The 23510-nt window shown below is 42.5% G+C and overlaps 1 protein-coding gene across 4 annotated transcripts; it reads right to left on the bottom strand.

Annotated features, from left to right (window-relative positions):
* Positions 1 to 550: 550 nt before the first annotated feature.
* LOC119268681 (single myb histone 4-like) lies at positions 551 to 6181 on the bottom strand. Of its 4 annotated transcripts, none has more exons than XM_037550376.1 (6): positions 5890 to 6181; positions 3440 to 3642; positions 2846 to 2930; positions 2238 to 2321; positions 1025 to 1313; positions 551 to 933 (listed from the first exon to the last, which is right to left on the bottom strand). In XM_037550376.1, the coding sequence occupies exons 1-6, from the start codon at positions 6037 to 6039 to the stop codon at positions 881 to 883; spliced, it is 864 nt and encodes a 287-aa protein (XP_037406273.1). In that variant the 5' UTR covers positions 6040 to 6181; the 3' UTR covers positions 551 to 880. The 4 variants fall into 4 exon arrangements, with proteins under 4 accessions (XP_037406273.1, XP_037406272.1, XP_037406275.1 ...); XM_037550375.1 differs by having other exon boundaries at positions 3437 to 3642; positions 5890 to 6180; XM_037550378.1 differs by lacking the exon at positions 2238 to 2321 and having other exon boundaries at positions 5890 to 6180.
* Between the last annotated feature and the right edge of the window lie 17329 nt (positions 6182 to 23510).

Below are 23510 nucleotides of genomic sequence, written 5' to 3' on the forward strand. Positions count from 1 at the left end.
AAAAAAAAGCAGCGTCACATGATTTCAGATCACAGGCTGTACGTTAAGTATCCACCAAAAGCAGCCCTCACTTCCGCAAAACAATACTTCCTCCGTTCCAATTTAAACTAAAACCACGACAAAAATTATAAAACGAAGGCACTAATAACAAAACGCAAAGCAGACAAGCAGAAATACCATTCTGCACCCGGGCTCAAATACATCTGATGTGAACCGTAAAATAAAAAAATAGTAAAAAAATTCTTTTTTGGCATACTTTAAGAAATGTTTATTGTGCATATAAAATTTCATGATGAAATCACATTGATGGAAGTCATGGCAAAAAAAACAGAGCTCCAAAATGCATTTGAAAGTAACATTTTCAGAGCATTGATTTTGTCTTTTTTTACCACGCCTTCTACCAATGTGATTTCGTGATGAATTTGTGCATACACAACAAACATTCCTTAAATTTTACCACAAAAAAATTCAGAATTTTTAAATTTAATTCCTATTTTTTGAATATACTGTTCACCCAGGAGACAAGTTGCTTGTCCTCGGGACAGAAACATGACTGCCAGTAATACTCCCGAGGCGGATTTTGCCGAGGGAGCATATGACCAAACTTGCATTAGAGTACATACAGGAAAAGGCGGCAGGACGAGATACACATTATTCCCTGATTTCAACACAGGACAGTATCCAAAATGCACCAACTTAAAATCATTCCTAGGCAATGAAAGGAATGCCCTCTCAGGTACAACCAACGAATTGATTCGAGTTATGCTACAACACAGAGACAACACGCGGGCAAGAAGACAACAGGCTGGGCCTACGCTTCCATCCATCCATGTACAAGAGAGCAGATGTCGGCGCGCAGCTGACGGGGTCGACAACACCATCAAAACTCCCTGTGCGCCACTTGCAGTATTGTGAGCGCCTCTCCTCTTGAACCTGAAAGGTCACCGGGGGGTTATATGATGATGGGAAAGATACTATGGCAAGGTGAAAGGTTAAAAATTGCTGGAGGATGAGTATGACATACATCGCTCGTAGAGCTCTGAGGCGAGCTCGAGGAGAGACTCGGTCTCCTCAGCCATCTTGCCGATCCTTTCAACCTCCATCATGTGCTCGTTTGCGAGGTGCGATTTGGCCTCCGCGTCGGCTACTTTCATCGCTGCAGCTTCAGCTGCGTCCAGTGCAGGACTCAACTGGCCTAGACCCTTTGCTGCCTTGGATGACTTGGCTGAATCCTTCTTCTTTAGAGATGGATCTTTCATTGGAGCCAGAGCCCTTTTTGCATATGAATCCGTCAGCTTATAGGACTTATCAATCTGTTCACATTAAGATAGAAAAGATTATCGTTAGTTACATCTAAAGGTCTTTTCACATCTTCAATTCAAAACGTACAAACAAGCTCAAAACTTGAGGGGATCCAAGGATATTGCATGTCTGGTAAACTAAACGCATAGTTTGGATCCAGCCACCAAAGTATTCCTACAAAAAGATATCATTCTCAATACAACCTTGAATCTCGTGTCGAGCTCCACATAAGATAACTTGTAACTTGAGATGCAGCGTGCCAATTTTGACAGCCAAACTAAAGAATCTGAATTCCACATATCGTCAATGCTTAAATTGGAAGAGGTGCAAATCACAACATCTGCTGCAAATTTGGCACAACGAGACTTCCTATACCCCCTGTATCCCCACCAATACTCTACCCAGCAGATATGAATATTCTGGTTTGGGTTTGGTAAGGAATGTGGCATCCCGGCATAATCCATACGGAGAATTAAGATTCGTGTGGATTTGGTAATAGCCCTGCCGTAGTTTGAAGGGAGAATATACGCAAAAAAATGAAAAGGAAAATTGGAGATGCGGCCTAATGGAGTGGATTCAAACAAGCATGAGGCACATAACAGTCGCACCAGCAGTAGTCAACCAGGTAGTTAGTTAGGAAGAGAAAGAAATGAGTTAGGAAGGTGAGTTATATTCTCAAGGGGGCAAGTCAGTCTTCCCTATAAAAGAGACACCATAAACCCAGTTTGCAATTAAGCAATGAAAAATTAGAAGTTCAACTAAGCCTAGGAGCCTCTCTACCAAGGCAGGGAAGATAGCCCTGACAGTGGCTAGTCAAGGCAAGTTCCCTCCCATTTCTTCAGACCCCCAACAAGCTAACAGGAGAACTACTTCAGCACTCATAACCTTTCATAATTCTGGTAGTCTCGTTTTCATAATAATGAAAATATTGTCACCTTCTCAACTTTGTTCACGCCTATAAGCCTTCGTAATTTGGCACAAAGCAACCTTCTAAAATTTGGTTGCACCTCATGCCTTTGCTGCATGTATGGCACAAAGATAACATCAGCAACCTACCATTATCCTAGCAATGCAACATAATTATGAAACATAAGTACTGCAAGTACCAACCAGGACACAAGCAAACCACAAAAACAAAATATTCCTGTAGCAGTCAAGGCAATCTTAGGAGCATCCTTGATGTAAAGGACTCTTAACAATAAATAAAATATCATGCAAAATTCATAAATAAAACAGGTCATGAAACATGGGCTCACAACTTTTTCACCATGTCAAAGATCAGGTTATATAGCAATATCTATGTGAAAACTGGCTAGATTAATCTGTTCACCTAACATAGTTCACTAGCTCTCATTACCAACAATATTTTCAGAATACTTTAAAGCCAAATTACTTTTCTCCTGCAAGCAAATCAAGCGATGGAAAATGCTTATAATTCTCACTTGTTCGATGTTAGTTGTATACCTGAGCAAAACTTGAATGAACTCAAAAAAATGAGACAAAAAAAATACTACAACAGAATGAAATCAAAAAGATGCTCAACCTCTATGAAATTGCAAATTGTAGCAACTTCTGAACCATTTGGCTCTTTCAGTTCGTCGAGAGCTTCCAGGATCATGGAACTGTACCTAATATGCAAATAGGTAGACGTAATCAGATCGCAAACTAAAATACTTGTGTCAGGGAGAAATGATGCAGTTATAATTCTCAATGCGATAAAAAATAAGAATGCTTATTAATGCTCACAAGACTTTTATTTTGTTGACCTGAGTCTGTCAACATCTTTGTTATTTAACTACACTCTTACCATGTCTACTTGTTTGTATTCATTTTATACCAATATCATACTTTTAGCGGGCATATCCTTATGTTGGTCATTCCTACTGCTTTGTTTGAAAATTCATCTCGTGATCATTAGACAGAATCATATATTCCTCTAATGGAAAGAAATATAAGAGTAGATTTATCTAACATGGGATGAGTAGAAACGTCCTAGATGTATCACGTGATCATGCACTAACTCTTGAATAGAAGTATTGAATTAATAGTACTATGCTTGTCTTCCAGAATAAGCAGACGCTTAAAAGTATATGTTTTGTAACGAAAGTTTAAAGGCATATGGCTTAAGTAAGACAACTTTGGACTCGGAGTCTTGTCATCCTGTGGGCTTTTTTCACAATCTTCTGGTGGAGAAGCCTCGGCAACATTATTCGGGGCTGAGAGAAGCAGAAGCTGCGGGCTAGGTGATGGGGAGGACGAAGGTGCTTTCGGCCTCGGAACCCTTAGTTTATCCCTTGAACCCAGTCCACTTGCACTAAAACTCAAATTCCTCCATTTGTCCTGAAAGTCGCAGATAAATTTCAATCAGGTAAGCTAGAGCACAGTGTCATTAAACATGGTAAAATCTGAAGGTACAACTTAACTTACATACCATCCTCATGCTCCTCAAATGGCAGAACTATCATAACAAACAATCTAAATTTTAAAAGTATTACTGCCTTGGATTGTATGCATGGGAGAAGATTGCAATAAATAATTTCCTCTCAGTTATACCACCAAAAGGTACACACCACATTTCATGCCATGACGTTATCAACCAATTTCATAAAGGAAGCTGATGTACTTTTCTCCCCATTCTGCCTTATGAAAGGAAAAAGACATAAACGCCGCTTCAGAAAAAACAAAGTTGCCAGGTGTGTAACAATTTGCAGCATGCACCTCATGAGTACCACTTGAAGAAACAATTGGACCACTGGAACAGCAATATATAATTCCTCGTGTTTTCTAAGTCTATCTATTGGCTTGTTCATACAATGTATCTGGAGAACAGGAGAAATATCTAGGAGTAAGGTCATGTACTTTGCCCACTGCATAAATTTCTACGAATCAAATTATAGAACACAATTTCTCAATCTGAGCAGTAGATTGCGTCTATATCTAGGACTCAAATGGCTTCCATGAATATGGTCAATTTATTCAGTACTTCAATTCAAGATTTAGCTTGCCTGGTATATTGTCATGCCAGGAACTCATGGTTCCAGTGAAGGAAACAGGATCACACCAGTAAAACTACAGATAGAGACTATAAGGATGGGCACAATTTAGAATAATATTTCTGTTGCTAAGAGTGTATTCATCATTCAAACATAAAGAAAAACCTATTTCACCACTGTTACAAAATAGATAATGTTTTAGATTTTCAAGAAAAATATTTATGCCCGTCTTCAAACTTGCCCTTGTACTAACATTTCATCAGGCTATTCCTGGTGGTCGGACCAGCGTTTGGAAAACCCATAAATATGGCAGGTTACCAGGCTGGGTTGCGTTTATCGAAGGCCTGGTAGGGGGGAGGAGGGGGGTCTGGTTTCAATTAAACTGGTTGGGACTGGATTACCGATTACATTGGAGGAATTGTTAAGAAGAAAATTGTAAGTGGTAACAGTTTCTGATTTCTTATCTGTGTTCAACTTGCTAAAGACCTAGAGTAAGATTTGTTTTGTATCTAAATGAGTACAACTCTACAACATAGTCTAAAGGGTGCCTAACAGAGGAAGAACAAACTCCCAACTAAAACCATGAAAATAATTCAACTGCAAGAAGTTGTCCTATTAGTGAAGTAATTTGCTGGTTAAATGTGATGCTAAAAGCAACTTCTTGAGGGCCCTATTCAGTTATTCCCTTCCCCATGTGGCGCCTTACTCGAGGCTGAATCCTGTCCATCAAAACTTACTCAATCTGAATCGTATCTGGAGGCATCACATAACTGCACAGCTCTTACGCTAGAACTCCAATGTGCTTAGCTAATTGCATTTCCCATCAAGCAAGGGATCCATAAAAATCACTTCTTCAGTTCTTTTGCAAAGCAAATAAGCAATTGTCCCATGAGCAGCAAGCTAGCATCACACACCAAATCCAACTATTTTACCAGCACCTTTCACAAAGAAGAAAATGCCTCTTTTTTTCACTAATTCCAACCTCCTACACCCGCAAAACCCATGACACGAGCACACCCAATGGCATCACCTTACTTCCCTTCTGCACTCTGAGCAGCATAAATGACAAAATTACATCAGCGAGATATATGCTTCATAAAGTCAATTCTTTCTGTAGACACAGCACCATCCCATGACCAGTGACAACATAAAATCCAACTATTTCGACCACCAATAGTTCACAGATATGAGAAAAAAGACAATCTTTTACTGTACAGTCCAGATCATAAAACATCCACCCTCCCTCCCAACGCAGCACCACATACCATTGGGCAAAATCACATCACGGCAACTAAGCTACACCAAGTCCCCTCAAGCTTGAGGTGTCGGGATCAGATTCTCGTCTACCCGACCCTAAATCTACCCCCATATCCCCGGTCCGGGAATCACTAAGGCATCCTACGATGACCAAAGGACTAACAGAGCATCGCACACAAGTCAGGCGGCGACATCACGAGCAGCGCCACGGGAGGCTTGCCTGGCGGAACAAGCGTTCGGCCATACCGAATCTACCGAGGCGACGAGCGGGCCGCAGGCACGCTTGAGCGAGGTAGTAGATGGGAAGCGGCACGGTGCTTCAGGGGATGGATGGTACCTTGAGGTCGATGTTGGAGCGGGAGGAGAGGACGGGGCTGAACTCGGGATCCTTCTGGATGGTGCGCCACTTGCCAGCGCCGTGCTTGAGCACGCCGCGCCGCAGCGCCTCCTCCTCCTCCGACGTCCACTTCTGCTTCGGCGCACCCATCTCCTCTCCCGAGTTCCGCCTCCCTTCCCGTGCTCCTCGCCGTATGAACTAGCCGACCAGAAACCCTAATCTAACTGATGGCCTTTTCGAGGTTTTCTCTCTCTTTATTTGCTATTGAAATGCTCCCCCGGAGTAGTACGAGTACGTACAGAACTCAAAAGGGATAAGTACTCCATACATCACCAACCATGGCCAAGACTATCTCCACCCTTCACCCTCTCCTTGAGATTCGTATGGACCAAAAGCAAGATATTACTTACCCGAATTTATCATGTGGCACACAAAAAACACACTGTCCATGCTTTATGATTTTTATTAATTACGATAACATAATTTGTAACTGGCACACCTAGTTTTTTTTTTGCAAAACTACGAATGGTTTCGTCGTCGTTCAATTTAAATCCTCGACTTCTTTCCCCATCGCGCGGCTTCTTCCTCACTTCCACGCACACAAGGCCACCGCCTCGCCGGCCGTCGCGCCCATTGTCACCGCGTCCACCACCCACCTCCAAGTGCCCCCTCCCTCGAAGATGGGCGTGAGATATTCGTGTGGTGACAGATGAAATTGAAGCTATCTTTGTCGATCTCATGGCATTTGTCCATCACGTCGAGCAAAGGCACGTTGAAGCTCTTGACCTCAGTCATGGACAAAGGCATGTAGGAAGCTGGAGGGGAGGGGAGGTCACCGGTTGTTGTTGTGGGGCCCAACCTGGTCGATCTCCCTTCCATTTTCTGTTCTCTCCTCTTATCTTCTCTCTTGATGATGGGTAGCTGCAATAGTCAGTAAGGGGAAGAGCGCTCACGGATTAGCATAAACATAGGGCTTCCTCTCCCATGCTTGTGAGGATGGAGGCAACCTCCATGAGGCCCAACCGTTCACGACGGATGGATGTGGTTGAGAGGGAGCGTGTTGGATTTGGTGTGAGGAAGAGAGGCACCATGGTCGTGGGCGGCTGACCTGGTCACTGGATCTCCCTCTCGTCGTCCTCTTTTGTCTTATGATGAGGGGAAGGAGGGGGAGGGTGGAAACAACGACGGTGGGTGGAGAGGTCCAAGGAAGACGAGTGCCGATGGGGGGTGGTGGTGCGAATTTGGGGAGGAAGGAGATGAATATGAGGGTTGGGTCTTTTCGGTGGGTGTTGGTCACTGGATCACTAGCATGGCTCATTTTTGGCACCAGTGCAATAAAGTTATTTGGAAAACAAACTCCCGGTAACTTTTATGCAAATAGCACGGTAATACACGCACTCCAGACATGATAACTTGCGCAAAAACACCGTGGTAACTTTGACTTGGGGGAAATTTTGTCGAAAATATGACATTGGTAACTTCTGTGTAAATAGCATGATAATATACGCATTGTTGACCTGATAAGTTTCGTACAACACCGTGTTAACATTAACATGTGGAAAAAAGTTGCTGAAGACATATCCTGGTAACTATTGTGTAAATAGTATAATAATATACACACCATATTGCTTATAACTTACGTACAAACACCACATGACTTTTGAGGGGGGGGGGAGTTGTTGAACACATATCCCCCAATAACTTGTGTGTAAAAGGCGTTGTAATATACGCACAGCAAAACTGACAACACATGTACAAACACCATGACGCATTTATCCTAAATTTATTTCAGGATTTCCAGCAATACGTGTTTAGTGGGAGAAGACGTTCCTGTCAACTACGAGGCGCCTACGTTGACTTCGTAAAATCTGAAGATGATATGCCGGCTCAGTGTTTGAGGTGCTCATATGGGTAGGATGTGCATGTGTGCATTCATAAGGTGAGTGTATGCATGTATATATGAGCGGTTGCGTCTGTACTATGTTAAAAAACCATAGTAAAATTTGACCCTGGGGTACAAATTGTTGAAAACATACCCCTAATAACTTCTGTCTGAATAACATGATAATGTACGCACATGGAGCTGATAACTCACGTACAAACACCGTGGTAACTTTTGACCCCGGGATAAAAGATGTAGAAAAACATTCCCCCAATAACTTCTATATAAATACCTTGATAATGTACACACGACAGATACGATAACTCGTGCAAGAACACTATGGTAACCTTTTGTTCCCTAAGTTTTTTTAAACATACCTCTAGTAACATGTGTAAATAATATGATAATATACACACCGCATGCATGGTAACTTAGACCAAGTGTGGTAACGTTTTGACTCAAAAAAATTCTACGAAACATACCAACATGAGATCTAGTTTAGAAGGTCTCGCCTTGACGATTTTGTTGTGAAAACGGTTTTTGAATCGGACTAACGGTTTGACCTACTAAATATAATGAATTTTCTAAATGGAGAGAACTTAGGATGACATTGTATTTTTGTCGTCTAATGCATATATGCATGTGGAGAAGGATGGGAAAACCATTTTTACGCCCTGGTAAGTTTGGTGAAAATACCGCAATGACTTACATACCATAGGCATTTAACTTATGTAGCCCAATACGTGGTAAATTTTTACAAAAAAAGTCATTGAAGCATACCAACGTGGCATATAGTTTCTCACATCTCATTGTGGCGATCTTTTATGTGAAAATGGATTTTGTATCAAACCGACGGTTTGAGCTACAAAAAATTTTAAATTTCCAAAATGGAGGGAATCTAGGATGACATCTGTTTTTTGTCTTCTAGTGCATGCATGCATGTAATTAGAGAGAGAAGTGCATGTGGGAAGAGCGGGGTCGTCCTAATTAATGCATGCATGTAATTAGAGGGGACGAGGGAGGTGTTTGATAGTTAAGCTTAACTGCCACATAATTGGCACTTACCGTTGTCCACTAAGCTGGAAGGTGTACATATAGTACCATACTAAAGTTTCCATTGGTTCTATTCGTTGCCTTTTTATTCATATTTTTCTTTGGTGTTTGTTTCCCTAGTGGCATCGGCGACTATGACAGAATAAGGTCTATTTGGCCTCACTCTACCTCGATTCGTCGTCTACGTTTGAGAGTAGGTGTCTGATGACCCACAAGTGTAGGAGATCAATCATAGTCCTTTTGATAAGTAAGAGTGTCGAATCCAATGAAGCAGAAGGAAATGACAAGTGGTTTTCAGCAAGGTATTTTCTGTAAGCACTGAAATTGTCGGTAACAGATAGTTTGGTAGCAAGATAATTTGTAACAACTGATAGGTAGCAAAGAGTAACAATAAGTGCATCAAGGTAGCCCAATCCTTTTTGTTGCAAAGGACAGGCTGGAACAATCTCTTATAACAAGTAAAACATTCTTGAGGACACACGATAATTTCATCTAGTCACTTTCATCATGTTTGTTTGATCCACGTTCGCTACTTTGATAATTTGATATGTGGGTGGACCGGTGCTTGGGTGCTATTCTTACTTGAACAAGCCTCCCACTTATGATTAACCCCTCTCGCAAGCATCTGCAACTAGGAAAGAAGAATTAAGATGAAATCTAACCATAGCATTAAACATATGGATCCAAATTGACCCCTTATGGAATAGCGCATAAACTAGTGTTTACGCTTTTGTCACTCTAGCAACCAATCATCTAATAACTACTCCACAATGCATTCCTTCACACTACTGCAGGATGCTGCTAACTCGACTCTACGATCAGAGACCCTTCGACAAAACTGTGTGCGATGCAATAATCGCAAACGATGGTGTAAAAAACGTGTCAAAAAAGGAGCAAAATGTTTGCGATGACGGATGCATCAAACACGGTTCGGATTTTAGTTGTGTGTGCGATGCAGGGCATACAATTCAGTTCAATTAACTGTTTGCGATGAGGAGGAACAAAAAAACGGGCACCCAGATGAAGGTGTGTGCGATATACAACATACGATTCACTCGGATGAACTATTTGTGATTAGGCAACACAAAAAAACGGGCAGCCAGATGATGGTGTGTGCGATGTACAGTATACAGTTCACTCGGATGAACTGTTTGTGATTAGGCAACACAAAACAAACGGTCAGCCAGATCAAGGTGTGTGCGATATACGACATGCAGTTCACTGATACGTCTCCAACGTATCTATAATTTTTGATTGTTCCATGCTGTTATATTATCAATCTTGAATGTTTTATAATCATTTTATAGTCATTTTATATCATTTTTTGGTACTAACCTATTGACATAGTGCCAAGTGGCAGTTCCTGTTTTTTCCGTGTTTTTTACATCACAGAAAATCAATATCAATCGGAGTCCAAATGCCATGAAACTTTACGGAGATTTTCTATGGACCAGGAGGAACATGTTGGGCCCTGGTTGCACCTGGGGGGAGTCCCGAGGAGGGGACAACCCACCAGGGCGCGCCAGGAGGCCCAGGCGCCCCCTGGTGGGTTGTGTCCACCTCGGGTGCCCCCAGACCGCCTCTTTGCTCTACAAATACCCCAATATTTCCAGAACCCTAGGGGAGTCGACAAAATATTAATCCAGCTACCGTAGAGTCCAGAACCACCAGATCCAATCTAGACACCATCTCGGATGGGGTTCACCATCTTCATTGGTGCCTCTCCGATGATGCGTGAGTAGTTCTTTGTAGACCCTCAGATCCGTAGTTAGTAGCTAGATGACTTCATATCTCTCTCTTGATTCTCAATACAATGGTCTCTTGGAGATCCATATGATGTAATTCTTTTGCTGTGTGTTTGTTGGGATCCGATGAACTTCGAGTTTATGATCAGATCTATCCTTTTATATCCATGAAAGTTATTTGAGTTTCTTTGATCTCTTATATGCATGATTTATTATAGCCTCGTATTTCTTCTCTGATATTTGGGTTTTGTTTGGCCAACTTGATTTATTTGTCTTGCAATGGGACGAGGTGCTTTGTAGTGGGTTCGATCTTACGGTGCTTGATCCCAGTGACAGAAGGGGAACCGACACGTATGTATCGTTGCTACTAAGGATAAAATGATGGGGTCTATTTCTACATACATAGATCTTGTCTATATCATGTCATCGTTCTTATAGCATTACTCCGTTTCTCCATAAACTTAATACACTAGATGCATGCTGGATAGCGGTCGATGTGTGGAGTAATAGTAGTAGATGCAGGCAGGAGTCGGTCTAACAATCTTGGACATGATGCCTATATAATGATCATTGTCAGGATATCGTCATGAGTATTTGAAGTTCTATCAATTTCCCAACAGTAATTTGTTCACCCACCGCTTTGCTATTTTTCTCAAGAGAAGCCACTAGTGAAACCTACGTCCCCCGGATCTCTTTCTCATATTATTTTCCTTTGTGGTCTATTTTTATTTGCTTTTATTTTCAGATCTATTAAACCAAAAATCCAAAAATACCTTGCTGTAATTTATTTTATTTGGCGTTCGATCTATCAATATTTACAACTTTCTCTCGTCCACGTGCCATTTTTGGCGCCGTTACCCGAAAGAGATTGACAACCCCTTTAACACGTCGGGTTGCGAGTGGTTGTTATTTGTGTGCAGGGGTTGTTTATGTTGTGTTGCTTGATTCTCCTACTGGTTCGATAACCTTGGTTTCATATCTGAGGGAAATACCTACCGCCGCTGTGATGCATCATCCCTTCCTCTTTGGGGAAATACCGACGTAGCTTCAAGCGACATCAAAAGGAATTTCTGGCGCCGTTGCCGGGGAGGATCTTCAACATATACCAGGTTCCTAATCACAAATCTCATCTCCTCACAATTTACATTATTTGTCATTTGCCTCTCGTTTTCCTCTCCCCCACTTCACAAAAAAAATCCATTTTATTCGCCTCTCTTTTTCGTTCGCCGTTTTCTTGCCGGATCTGTTTTTGAGTGCAATCTTGTTGTGTAGTCATCATGACTCAAGAGAACACCAAGTTATGTGATTTCTCAAATACCAACAATAATTATTTTATTGGCACTCCGCTTGCTCCTCCCGCCACTAGTGTGGAGACTTGTGATATTAATACTGCTTTGCTAAATCTTGTTATGAAAGACCAAATTTCCAGTACTCCTAATAAGGATGTCGCGTCCCATCTTAATACCTTCATGGAATTATGCGATATGCAAAAGAAAAAATATATGGACAATGATGTGGTCAAGATGAAATTATTTCCGTTTTCTTTGCGTGATTCTGCAAAAATTTGGTTCTCTTCTTTGCCTCACAATAGTACCGATTCTTGGAATAAGTGCAAAGATGCTTTTATCACTAAGTATTTTCCTCCCGCAAAAATTATTTCCCTTAGAACCCGGATCATGATTTCAAGAAACTTGAACATGAGCATGTTGGATAATCTTGGGAAAGGATGAAAATGATGCTAAGGAATTGCCCAACTCATGGGTTAAATCTTTGGATGATCATACAGTATTTTTTGCGGGGTTGAATTTTGTTTCTCGTAATCTTTTAGATTACGCCGCGGGTGGTACTTTTATGGAAATTACTTTGGGTGAAGCCACCAAATTGCTTGATAATATTATGGCAAATTATTCGCAATGGCATATCGAAAGAGCTCCTTCTAGTAAAAAAAGTTAATTTGGTTGAAGAAATTTCTTCTTTGAGTGAAAAAGTTGATGCTCTTGTGAAATTGGTTGCTAGTAGAAGTGCTCCTATTGAACTTAATGATGTGCCTTTGTCTACTTTTATTGAGCAAAATAGTGATACCATAGATGTGAATTTTATCTCTCGAAATAATTTCAACAACAATGCTTATAGAGGTAATTTTAATCCTAGGCCTTTTCCTAATAATTCCTCTAATAATTATGGTAATTCCTATGGAAATCAATCTTATAATAATAATAGGAACACCTATGATCTTGAGAATAATATTAAAGAATTTATCAGCACTCAAAAATCTTTCAACACTTCCATAGAAGAAAAGTTGAGTAAGATTGATGATTTGTCTAGAAGTGTTGATAGAATTGCTCATGATGTGGAAAATATCAAGATGAAAATTGTTGTGCCTAAAGTAGATGAATCAATTAAAGCTCTTTATGTTTCTATGGATGAAAGTAAGAAAAGAACCACTATGCTTAGAGCTAAAAGAGAATTTTTAGAAAAAGCTTTTTCTAGTGATTTGTTTCGCAAAAGTTATGAAGATCTTAAAATGATTGGTGTTTCTTCTATTGATTCCTTGTTTAGTAAGGTTAAGATTGATGAAAAAGGGACTAGAGAAGAGTCAACTTTAGGTATAAGGCATTCCAATATTTCGGAGGGTGATAATCTTGTTGAAAAAATTGATGAAAGTGGGTTTGGAGAGGTCAAAACTTTAGCTAGTGATGTTCCCACTCTTTTGGATTACAAAGACTTTAATTATGATAGTTGCTCTTTGATTGATTGTATTTCTTTGTTTCAATCCATGATAAATTCACCCCATGCTTATGAACAAAATAAAGCTTTTACTAAACATATTGTTGATGCTATCATGAAAGCTTTTGAAGAAAAAAATGGAATTATAAGTTTCAATTCCTAGAAAATTGCATGATGAATGGGAACCTACTATCAAAGTCAAGATTAAAAATTATGAGTGTTTTGCTTTGTGTGACTTGGGTGCTAGTGTTTCTACAATTCCGAAATCTTTATGTGATGTGCTTGGTCTTACTAATCCTGAAGAATGTTCTTTGAGTTTGCACTTGGCGGATTCTACTATTAAAAAGCCTATGGGAAGAATTAATTATGTTCTTATTCTTGCAAATAGGAATTATGTGCCCATAGATTTTATTGTTCTTGATATTGATTGCAATCCGTCTTGTCCAATTATTCTTGGTAGACCATTTTTACGCATTATCAGTGCCGTGATTGATATGAAAGAAGGCAATATTAAGTTCCAATTTCCTTTGAGGAAGGGTATGGAACACTTTCCTAGAATAAGAATTAGGCCACCTTATAAATCAATCATGAGGGCACCTTATGGATCTCGAACCAAAGATGACAAAACTTAAATCCTTGCCTTATGCCTAGCTAAGGGCGTAAAACTATAGCGCTTGTTGGGAGGCAACCCAATGAATAAATTTTGTTTTTGCTTTTTGCTTCCTGTTTTTGTGTGTTAACACAATTATGCTACTGTTATGATTGTGTTTTTTATGTTTTAATTAGTGTTTGTGCCAAGTAAAGCCTTTAGGATTTCTTGGGTGATAGTTTGATCTTGCTGAAAAACATAAACTTTTACGCTAACGAAATTAATTTTCATTTTTGACCAGAGAGCGATAAAATACCGATTCCACTTGCAGTAGATCAATATAAAAATTACTCAGGTCTTCCTAATTTTTCAGAATTTTTGGAGTTACAGAAGTATTCGAAATAGTCAGATTACTACAGAATGTTCTGTTTTGATAGATTCTGGTTTCTTTGTGTTGTGTGCTTATTTTGATGGCTCTATGGTTTTCTTTGATGAGTTTTTGCCATAGAAAAATTGGAATACAGTAGATATAATACAAAAAGAAAATATGAATTGGTTTGATACAACACTTATAGTAGTGGTTTATTATTCTTATACTAATGGATCTCATGAAGGTTTTGTCGAGTTTTGTGTGATTGAAGTTTTCAACTTTTGGGTTATCTTACGATGGATGAAGGAAGGATGGAAGAGCCTAAGCTTGGGGTATAATCCAAAAATGAGCAACCAACTAAGCCCGGGGATGCCCTCGAGTGGCACCCCCGCTTTCTTCCAATGATCGTCGGTATTTTACTTGAAACTATATTTTTATTCGCCACATGATATGTGTCTTGCTTGGACGTCTTGTATGATATGAGTCTTTGCTTGTTTTATTTTGTGTTCTAAGTCATCAATCCTTACTGTACACACCTATTTGAGAGAGCCAAAATTATGCCATGACTTGTTAGAATTGCTCTCTTTGCTTCACTTAAAATTTTATGAGCAATGGACTTGCTCTAGTGCTTCACTCATATCTTTTTGAGCACGGTGTGCTTTAGTATTTTTGAAGAAATGCTCTCTTGCTTCACTTAGATTTATTAGAGAGTTAGTAAAATTTTCAAGAAATTCTCTCTTGCTTCACTTAAATTAATTTGAGAGAAAGAACAATATATTATGCTCATGATCTTCACTTATATTTGTTGGAGCTTGTCAAAATCTATACATGAAAATTAGTCCCAAAGTGATAGATATCCAAGAAGGATATAATGAAAACTTTCATGAAGATCATTGGACAAAATAAACTTGATTCTTAGTAACAGTTTTGAGATATGATGATGTGATATGTGGGTCATCTTGATGAGTAATCATGCTTTAGTAAGAATATTGGCGTTAAGGTTTGTGATTCCCTATGCAAGTACGAAAGTCAATAGTCATGCAATGAAATTATATCCTACTTGTGGTGCATTATTCGATGTTATTTATGCTTGCTTATGAAATTATTCGTTTCTTAGTTGGTCGCTTCCCAATCTTTTCTAGCCTTCATTTTGCACTAAGTATGATCACTACTTATGCATCCAAAAGCCTTTAACCCAGTTTTGCCACATGAGTCCACTATATCTACCTATATGCGGTATTCTTTTGCCATTCTAAGCAAATTTGCATGTGCCATCTCTAATTTTCAAAATAAACTTCTCTTTTGTGTGTTTGTTTCGCTCGCGGAGCGGTGAGGGGTGGCTAATATTTTCCATGCTAGATGTGTTATTCTCAAGATGAGTGTTTATTCAATTGTCATTGCACAAGAGTAAGGCAAAGGTATTAGGATGCCCAGTACCGAAATGCAAAAAAATTGAATTTACTTTATGTTGTCAAATAATTAATTCCTTGGAAAGTGTTGGTATGGAGGGCACCCGTGGATACGGTTAGCCATGGAAAGTGAAAGTTATGGTGGAAAAAGGAATAAACTTTATTTTCTGTTTGGGAACTGCCTATGATATATCTATGCATGGAAAGTATTGGGAACTCTAAGTCGTTTTCGTTGGTGGGATGGATACACCTCTCCAAATGTTTTTATCTCTATGTTTTTCGCTTTGAGCTCTGGCACCTCTACAAATCCCTACTTCCCTCTGCGAAGGGCCTTTCTTTTACTTTATGAAATTTTATTTTTGAATTTGAGTCTCCATCTTCTCTTATAAAAGCACCAACTAGGAGGCAATATGATCGTACTTAAGTATTGGGTGTAGCTAATATTCGAGTGTGTTTCATGAATGGATCAATGTTTGAGCATGATGGGCTAGGGATAGCTTATTTTAGCGTTGATATTTTGAAAGACATGGTTGCTTGTTGATATACTTGAGTATCTAAATTATCATGTCAAAACTAGACTATTGCTTTGAACAACTAAAAGTCCAATTGTCCATGCTATAAAGAAAGAAATATGATATGACATGATAGGCATCATTTCACATCAAAAATTCTATTTTTATCACTTACCTACTCGAGGATGAGTAGAAGTTAAGCTTGGGGATGCTAATACGTCTCCAACGTATCTATAATTTTTGATTGTTCCATGCTGTTATATTATCAATCTTGGATGTTTTATAATCATTTTATATCATTTTTTGGTACTAACCTATTGACATAGTGACAAGTGCCAGTTCCTGTTTTTTTCCGTGTTTTTTACATCACAGAAAATCAATATCAGACGGAGTCCAAATACCACAAAACTTTACGGAGATTTTTTATGGACCAGAAGAAACATGTTGGGCCCTGGTTGCACCTGGGGGGAGTCCCGAGGAGGGGACAAGCCACTAGGGCGCGCCAGGAGGCCCATGCGCGCCCTGGTGGGTTGTGCCCATCTCGGGTGCCCCTCGGACCGCCTCTTTGCTCTATAAATACCCCAATATTTCCAGAACCCTAGGGGAGTCGACGAAATATTCATCCAGCCACCGCAGAGTCCAGAACCACCAGATCCAATCTAGACACCATCTCGGATGGGGTTCACCACCTCCATTGGTGCCTCTCCGATGATGCGTGAGTGGTTCTTTGTAGACCTTCGGTTTCGTAGTTAGTAGCTAGATGGCTTCATCTCTCTCTCTTGATTCTCAATACAATGGTCTCTTGGAGATCCATATGATGTAACTCTTTTGCGGTGCGTTTGTTGGGATCCGATGAACTTTGAGTTTATGATCAGATCTATCTTTTTATATCCATGAAATTTATTTGAGTTTATTTGATCTCTTATATCACTACTGCAGGATGCTGCTAACGCGACACTATGGTCAGAGACCCTTCGACGAAACTGTGTGCGATGCCATAATCGCAAACGGTGGTGTAAAATAACCGTCAAAAAAGGTGCAAAACATTTGCGATGGAGGATGCATCAAACACTGTCGGTGTCAAAACCGGTGGATCTCGGGTAGGGGGTCCCGAACTGTGCGTCTAAGGCGGATGGTAACAGGAGGCAGGGGACACGATGTTTACCCAGGTTCGGGCCCTCTTGATGGAGGTAATACCCTATGTCCTGCTTGATTGTTCTTGATGATATGAGTATTACAAGAGTTGATCTACCACGAGATCAAAGAGGCTAAACCCTAGAAGCTAGCCTATGGTATGATTGTATGTTGTCCTACGGACTAAAACCCTCCGGCTTATATAGACACCGGAGGGGGCTAGGGTTACACAAGGTCGGTTACAAAGGAGGAGATATACATATCCGTATTGCCTAGCTTGCCTTCCACGCCAAGTAGAGTCCCATCCGGACACGTGACGAAGTCTTCAATATCGTATCTTCATAGTCCAACAGTCCGACCAAAGGATATAGTCTGGCTATCCGGAGACCCCCTAATCAGTAGCCCCTGAACCAGGCTTCAATGACGATGAGTCCGGTGCGCAGTATTGTCTTCGGCATTGTAAGGCGGGTTTCTCCTCCAAACACTCCATGAAGATTTTGAACACCAGAATAGTGTCCGGCTCTGCAAAACAAGTTCCACATACTACCGCAGAGAGAATAATATTTGCACAAATCTAATCTGCTGACGCATTCTGGCAGCACGACGTTACGTCATGGCTCGGTCATTATTCGAACCGTTTTTTCTCAACCAGCACCGCACATAACATGGGGCAGTTTTCTCGACACGTCTTGTCAAAGCAGAGATCGTGTCCCCCTTATTACGGGATTCTCATCAATACGGACGTGGGTAACCCAACCGCGCCATCAATTACGACGCTTGGGAAATAAGCAATTTTACTAGGCAAGTGGGGAGACGCATCGCCTCTTCCGCCCTTATAAAGGGATAAGGATTCACTCTTTTCACCCACGCCTTCTTCCTCCTTGCTTACCCATTCCCGCACACTCGAGCTCTAGCGCCCAAGCTCGCATTCCTCTTCTCAAACCACTCCAAGCATGTCCGGAGCAGGAGGCAAGTGGATGGTCTCCTCCATCACGGAGGAGAACATCAAAAAGTTACGGGAAGCCGGATATCTGGTTGCGGATATCGCGCACCGGCTGCCAAATGCGGGGCAGATCATCCCAACGCCCGAAACCCATGAGAGGGTAGTTTTTCTTACCCATTTTGTCCGTGGACTGGGATTTCCCCTCCACCCGTTTGTCCGCGGGCTCATGTTCTACTATGGCTGGATTTTCATGATCTGGCCCCTAATTTCATCCTCAACATCTCGTTGTTTATCATCATGTGTGAGGCCTTCCTCCGCATCAGGCCCCACTTCGGCCTATGGCTGAAAACCTTCAATGTTAAACCGAAGGTGGTGGGTGGCCAGCAAGCAGAGTGCGGAGGCGCCATGGTGGGCAAGATGCCTAATGTCACCTGGCTCGAGGGCACCTATGTGGATACCATAAAGGGGTGGCAATCGGGGTGGTTCTACATCACCAAGCCACGCGACTCCAACTGGGTGGCGGCCCCCAAATTTCGATCCGGAATCCCCACGCGACTCACCTCCTAGAAAGAGAAGGGCCTGTCCTGGGGTTCTTCGGTAGAGTTGACCGGACTCCAGACCTGTATCCGTAACATGACGAGCAAGAAAATCAAGCTTGTCAACATGGTCCAGGTCATGCTCTTCTGCCGGATCCTCCCGTGTCAACGACGGGCATTCGATTTGTGGGAGTTTGACTCGGCCAAGCACCAGACGCTGCAAGAGCTCTATGACATGATGCATGAGGACGTCTGGAGGGTGTTGTTCAAGGGCGCCGAGATTCCTCCTTCCCTCATCGAGGACCGCGGACTCAGCGCAAAACGTCGTGCCAATCCGGTAAGTTTTTATATCTCTCAGGGTATTTATTTGCCCCGGTTTAGTCATATGCAGGGTCTAAGCTTCCATGCCATTAACAGGACTGGATAAAGACAGCGGAGCAGCTTGATTGCCCAACCCCCCTACCCGAAGATCCTACAGGCGCTCTCCTAACGGAGATGATGACTCCGGCACCTTACAAGGTGCCGGTGAAGGAGACCAAGAAGAAGGCCGGCGGGGACCCGAAAGGGTCTCCGGCGCAAGGTTGTATCGGACTCATCGTCCGATGACTCCGAAGTGCACTCCTCCCACGAAGATGAGGAGGAGGAAGAGGAAAGTTCTCCCCCCAGTCAGGGGAGACAAGAAAAGGAAGGCCGACCCAACCGGGGAGGCCGAAGGGTCCAAGAAGGGAAGGACCCTTCCTCCGGACTGCGCCACGACAGCCGCCGACTGCGGCGACGAGTGGCTACTCAGGGTCAAGCCCCTGGCGAAATTGTAAGTGTCCGGGCGCCATAGTACTTCATGGTATGCTTTATTACACCGCCTCTCCTCATGCCGAACATGATTATGCAGTCCGTCCCGAGCTTGTCTCGACGTATCCTCGTCCAGCGGCTCTCTGGACTCGTCGGATATGAGCAGCGGTTCTCTCCCGACCGCTACCACCACTCGCCCTACGGACAACGCCGAGGTGTTGTCTCAAAAGGCACCGAGCCAAGGGGAGGTGGTCCTGGGGGTGCCTCGAGGCGACTTCCCGGACCCTGGGTACAAAGGGAGCGAGGCTCCTACGGGCTCCGAGTTCGGCCCTCAGCCAAACACTGCGCCGGAACCTTCGATGGTTCCAGACTCCGTGTAACGCCCTCGATGTGGCTATATCTCCCACGTGTCGAAGCACGGCTTAGAGGCATAACCGCATTGAAAGAAATGTCACAAGTGAGGTAATATTCACACAACCCATGTAATACATAAGGGAAAGAGATACATAGCTGGCTTACAATCGCCACTTCACACAATACATGAATAAAGCATTACATTCATCCAAATACACTCAAGGTCCGACTACAGAACCAAAATAAAAGAAGACTACCCCAAATGCTACAAAGATCCCCGATCGACCCCAATTGGGCTCCACTACTGATCAACTGGAAACGGAACGACACAACGAACAAGGTCTTCATCGAGCTCCTCCTTGAGCTCGGATGCGTCACCTGCACGGTTTCATCGGCACCTGCAAACTGGTTTTGGAAGTATCTGTGACTCAAGGGGACTCAGCAATCTCACACCCTCGTGATCAAGACTATTTAAGCTTATAGGAAGGGTACAAGGTATGAGGTGGAGCTGCAGCAAGCGACTAGCATATATGGTGGCTAACATACGCAAATGAGAGCGAGAAGAGAAGGCAAAGCACGGTCGAACAACTATGATCAAGAAGTGATCCTAGAACAACCTACGTCAAGCATAACTCCAACACCGTGTTCACTTCCCGGACTCCGCCGAGAAGAGACCGTCACGGTTACACACGCGGTTGATGTATTTTAATTAAGATCAACTTCGGGTTTTCTACAACCGGACATTAACAAATTCCCATCTGCCCATAACCGCGGGCACGACTTTCGAAAGTTCAAATCCCTGTAGGGGTGTCCCAACTTAGCCCATCACAAGCTCTCACGGTCAACGAAGGATATTCCTTCTCCCAGGAAGACCCGATCAGGCTCGGAATCCCAGTTACAAGACATTTCGACAATGGTAAAACAAGACCAGCAAAGCCACCCAGATGTGCCGACAAATCCCGATAGGAGCTGCACATATCTTGTTCTTAGGGCACACCGGATGAGCCAGACGTCGAGTGGGCCATCTCAGAGTTGCCCCTGGTAGCTCCGGACATCTCTCAATTTGGACCAACACTCAGAGGAGCACTGGCCCGGGGGTTTAAATAAAGATGACCCTTGAGTCTGCAGAACCCAAGGGAAAAAGAGGCTAGGTGGCGAATGGTAAAACCAATGTTGGGCCATGCTGGAGGAGTTTTATTCAAGGCGAACTGTCGAGGGGTTCCCATTATAACCCAACCGCGTAAGGAACGCAAAATCTAGGAACATAACATCGATATGACGGAAACTAGGGCGGCAAGAGTGGAACAAAACACCAGGCATAAGGCCGAGCCTTCCACCCTTTACCAAGTATATAGATGCATTAATTAAATAAGAGATATTGTGATATCCCCACATTTAAACATGCTCCAACAAGGAACAACATATTCATGTTCCAACAAGGAACACACTTCATCTTCACCTGCAACTAACAACGCTATAAGAGGGGCTGAGCAAAGCGGTAACATAGCCAAACGACGGTTTGCTAGGACAAGGTGGGTTAGAGGTTTGACATGGCAATATGGGAGGCATGATAAGCAAGTGGTAGGTATCATAGCATAGGCATAGCAAAAGAGCGAGCATCTAGCAAGCAAAGATAGAAGTGATTTCGAGGGTATGGTCATCTTGCCTGAAATCCCGCAAGGAAGGAGAACGAGTCCATGAAGAAGAGAAACGGACGTAGTCGAACGGGTCCTCACAAATGCGACGTTATTGGAACCAATCCGAAGAAGCAACACCGAAAAGAAGCACACAACATAGTAAACAACCAACACATGAACATGACATGATATGCGGGATGCGGTATGTGATGCATATGCATGATTTGGAAAGGAATGATTGAACCTGGCCTTAACTTGGAAAACCAAGAGTGCCACTGGAAAGGTGAGTTGATTTCGGTCGAAATCGATATAAAGATCACCGGAATCGGATGCACGGTTTGGAAATGGCAAGCAAAACAAATATGGCACCGGTCTGCGATTAACAGCAAGTAGCCTCCTAAATGCATCAAGATAAATATGCTACAACACTCAAACATGACAACAAAATACATGGAAGGGATCCGCTCATGATGCTTGACAAAAGAAGAACAATGAGCTACGACTAATTCACTCAATAGCAAGCTCAAACAAGCATGGCAAAAGTGCAAATGATAACAGGTTTCAGACTTAGTGAAATTAACAGCAAGTCAGGAATTTATCATCAGGAAGCAAAGTTTAGAGCAGGATAACTACATGCTACATGAACATATCATGGCAAAGAAAGGCATGGCATGAAGCTACTCAAAGCATATAACAAAAGTCCCTTAGTGACCATAAGCCAAAAGGGATCACAAAATTCAATTGCAAGAATGTGAACATAGCAAAAACATAAACAGATTCAGACTTAGTGAAAAACTGGAGCATGACAAAACAGTTAACAAGTAGGCATGTTTACGAGCTCAATGCACTCACTACAAAGCATGGCATGATAATCTAAGAATACACCCATTAAGAAGACATGGCACAGAAGCTAGACATAGAAAGAACAACAACATAGCATGCACGGATCAACATCAACAAGCTCGGCAAAATCGCTAAACACGTTAACAATCTGCCAGGAGCATTTTATTGCAAAAGTAGAGCTCGATTGACTCAAGCTAGGGTGCTCCATAATTGCAAACAAAGATATGGATGGATAGAGCACAACAATATCTACAAAACATCCTTACTGATCATGCTCAAAAGAGGCACGGATCACTAGGAAACGACATGAATATATGGCATAAAAACAATAACAGGACAAGGACTTAGTGAAATTCCAAGTCCCTGAAATCAGCATCATTGAGTAAGCTACTTTGCATGCTTGTGCTAGTCACAACAAAGATCACAAAAATACATGGCATACACCCATGTAAAGATGGCATGGCATACATCAAAACACATGTAGAGCTCAGGATCATAGCATGCACACATTAATCATGGAAAAAATGACAAAATGCTATTTGCTGAAACAGATCTGAAATATTCCTCACATAGCCCTCTTCCAACAGCATTTAGGGCACCAAGATGAGCTCAAATGAAAATGATGCAATGAGATGAAATGATGTACTCGTCGAGACGAACATTTTGATATGCTACACGCATGAATCGGAGCAACGGTGATGATGTTATGATGCGTTAAAAATGCATAAAAATTAGGGTTCGGAGGGGAAAAGTCAACTGGGGTGGATCTGGATCTGGATCCAGATCGGGCGTGGAAACCGAGGCCGGCGGAGTTCCTATAGATGCCGGAGCTGCTGCCGGCGTCGACGGGTGGTGGTGGCCGGAGTATGCCGCGGGGAGAAGGAGGAGGCCAGGATGGGGAGGAGGAGCTCGCCGGCTGGAGCTCGACGGCGTCGGCGGCCGGAGTAGGCGCCCGGCGCGGTGGCGCGGCGGAGCCGAGCAGCGGCGGATGCGGCGGCCGGCGCCAGAGGCGGCGAGGTGGCGAGAGGAGGCGGGCGGCCGGCCCCCAGGCGGAGAACACGAGGCGAAGGGCGGCGGCACGGGGAACGAGCTCGGGGG

This window comes from Triticum dicoccoides, chromosome 3A (genome assembly GCF_002162155.2).
Source record: "Triticum dicoccoides isolate Atlit2015 ecotype Zavitan chromosome 3A, WEW_v2.0, whole genome shotgun sequence".
NCBI lineage: Eukaryota > Viridiplantae > Streptophyta > Magnoliopsida > Poales > Poaceae > Triticum > Triticum dicoccoides.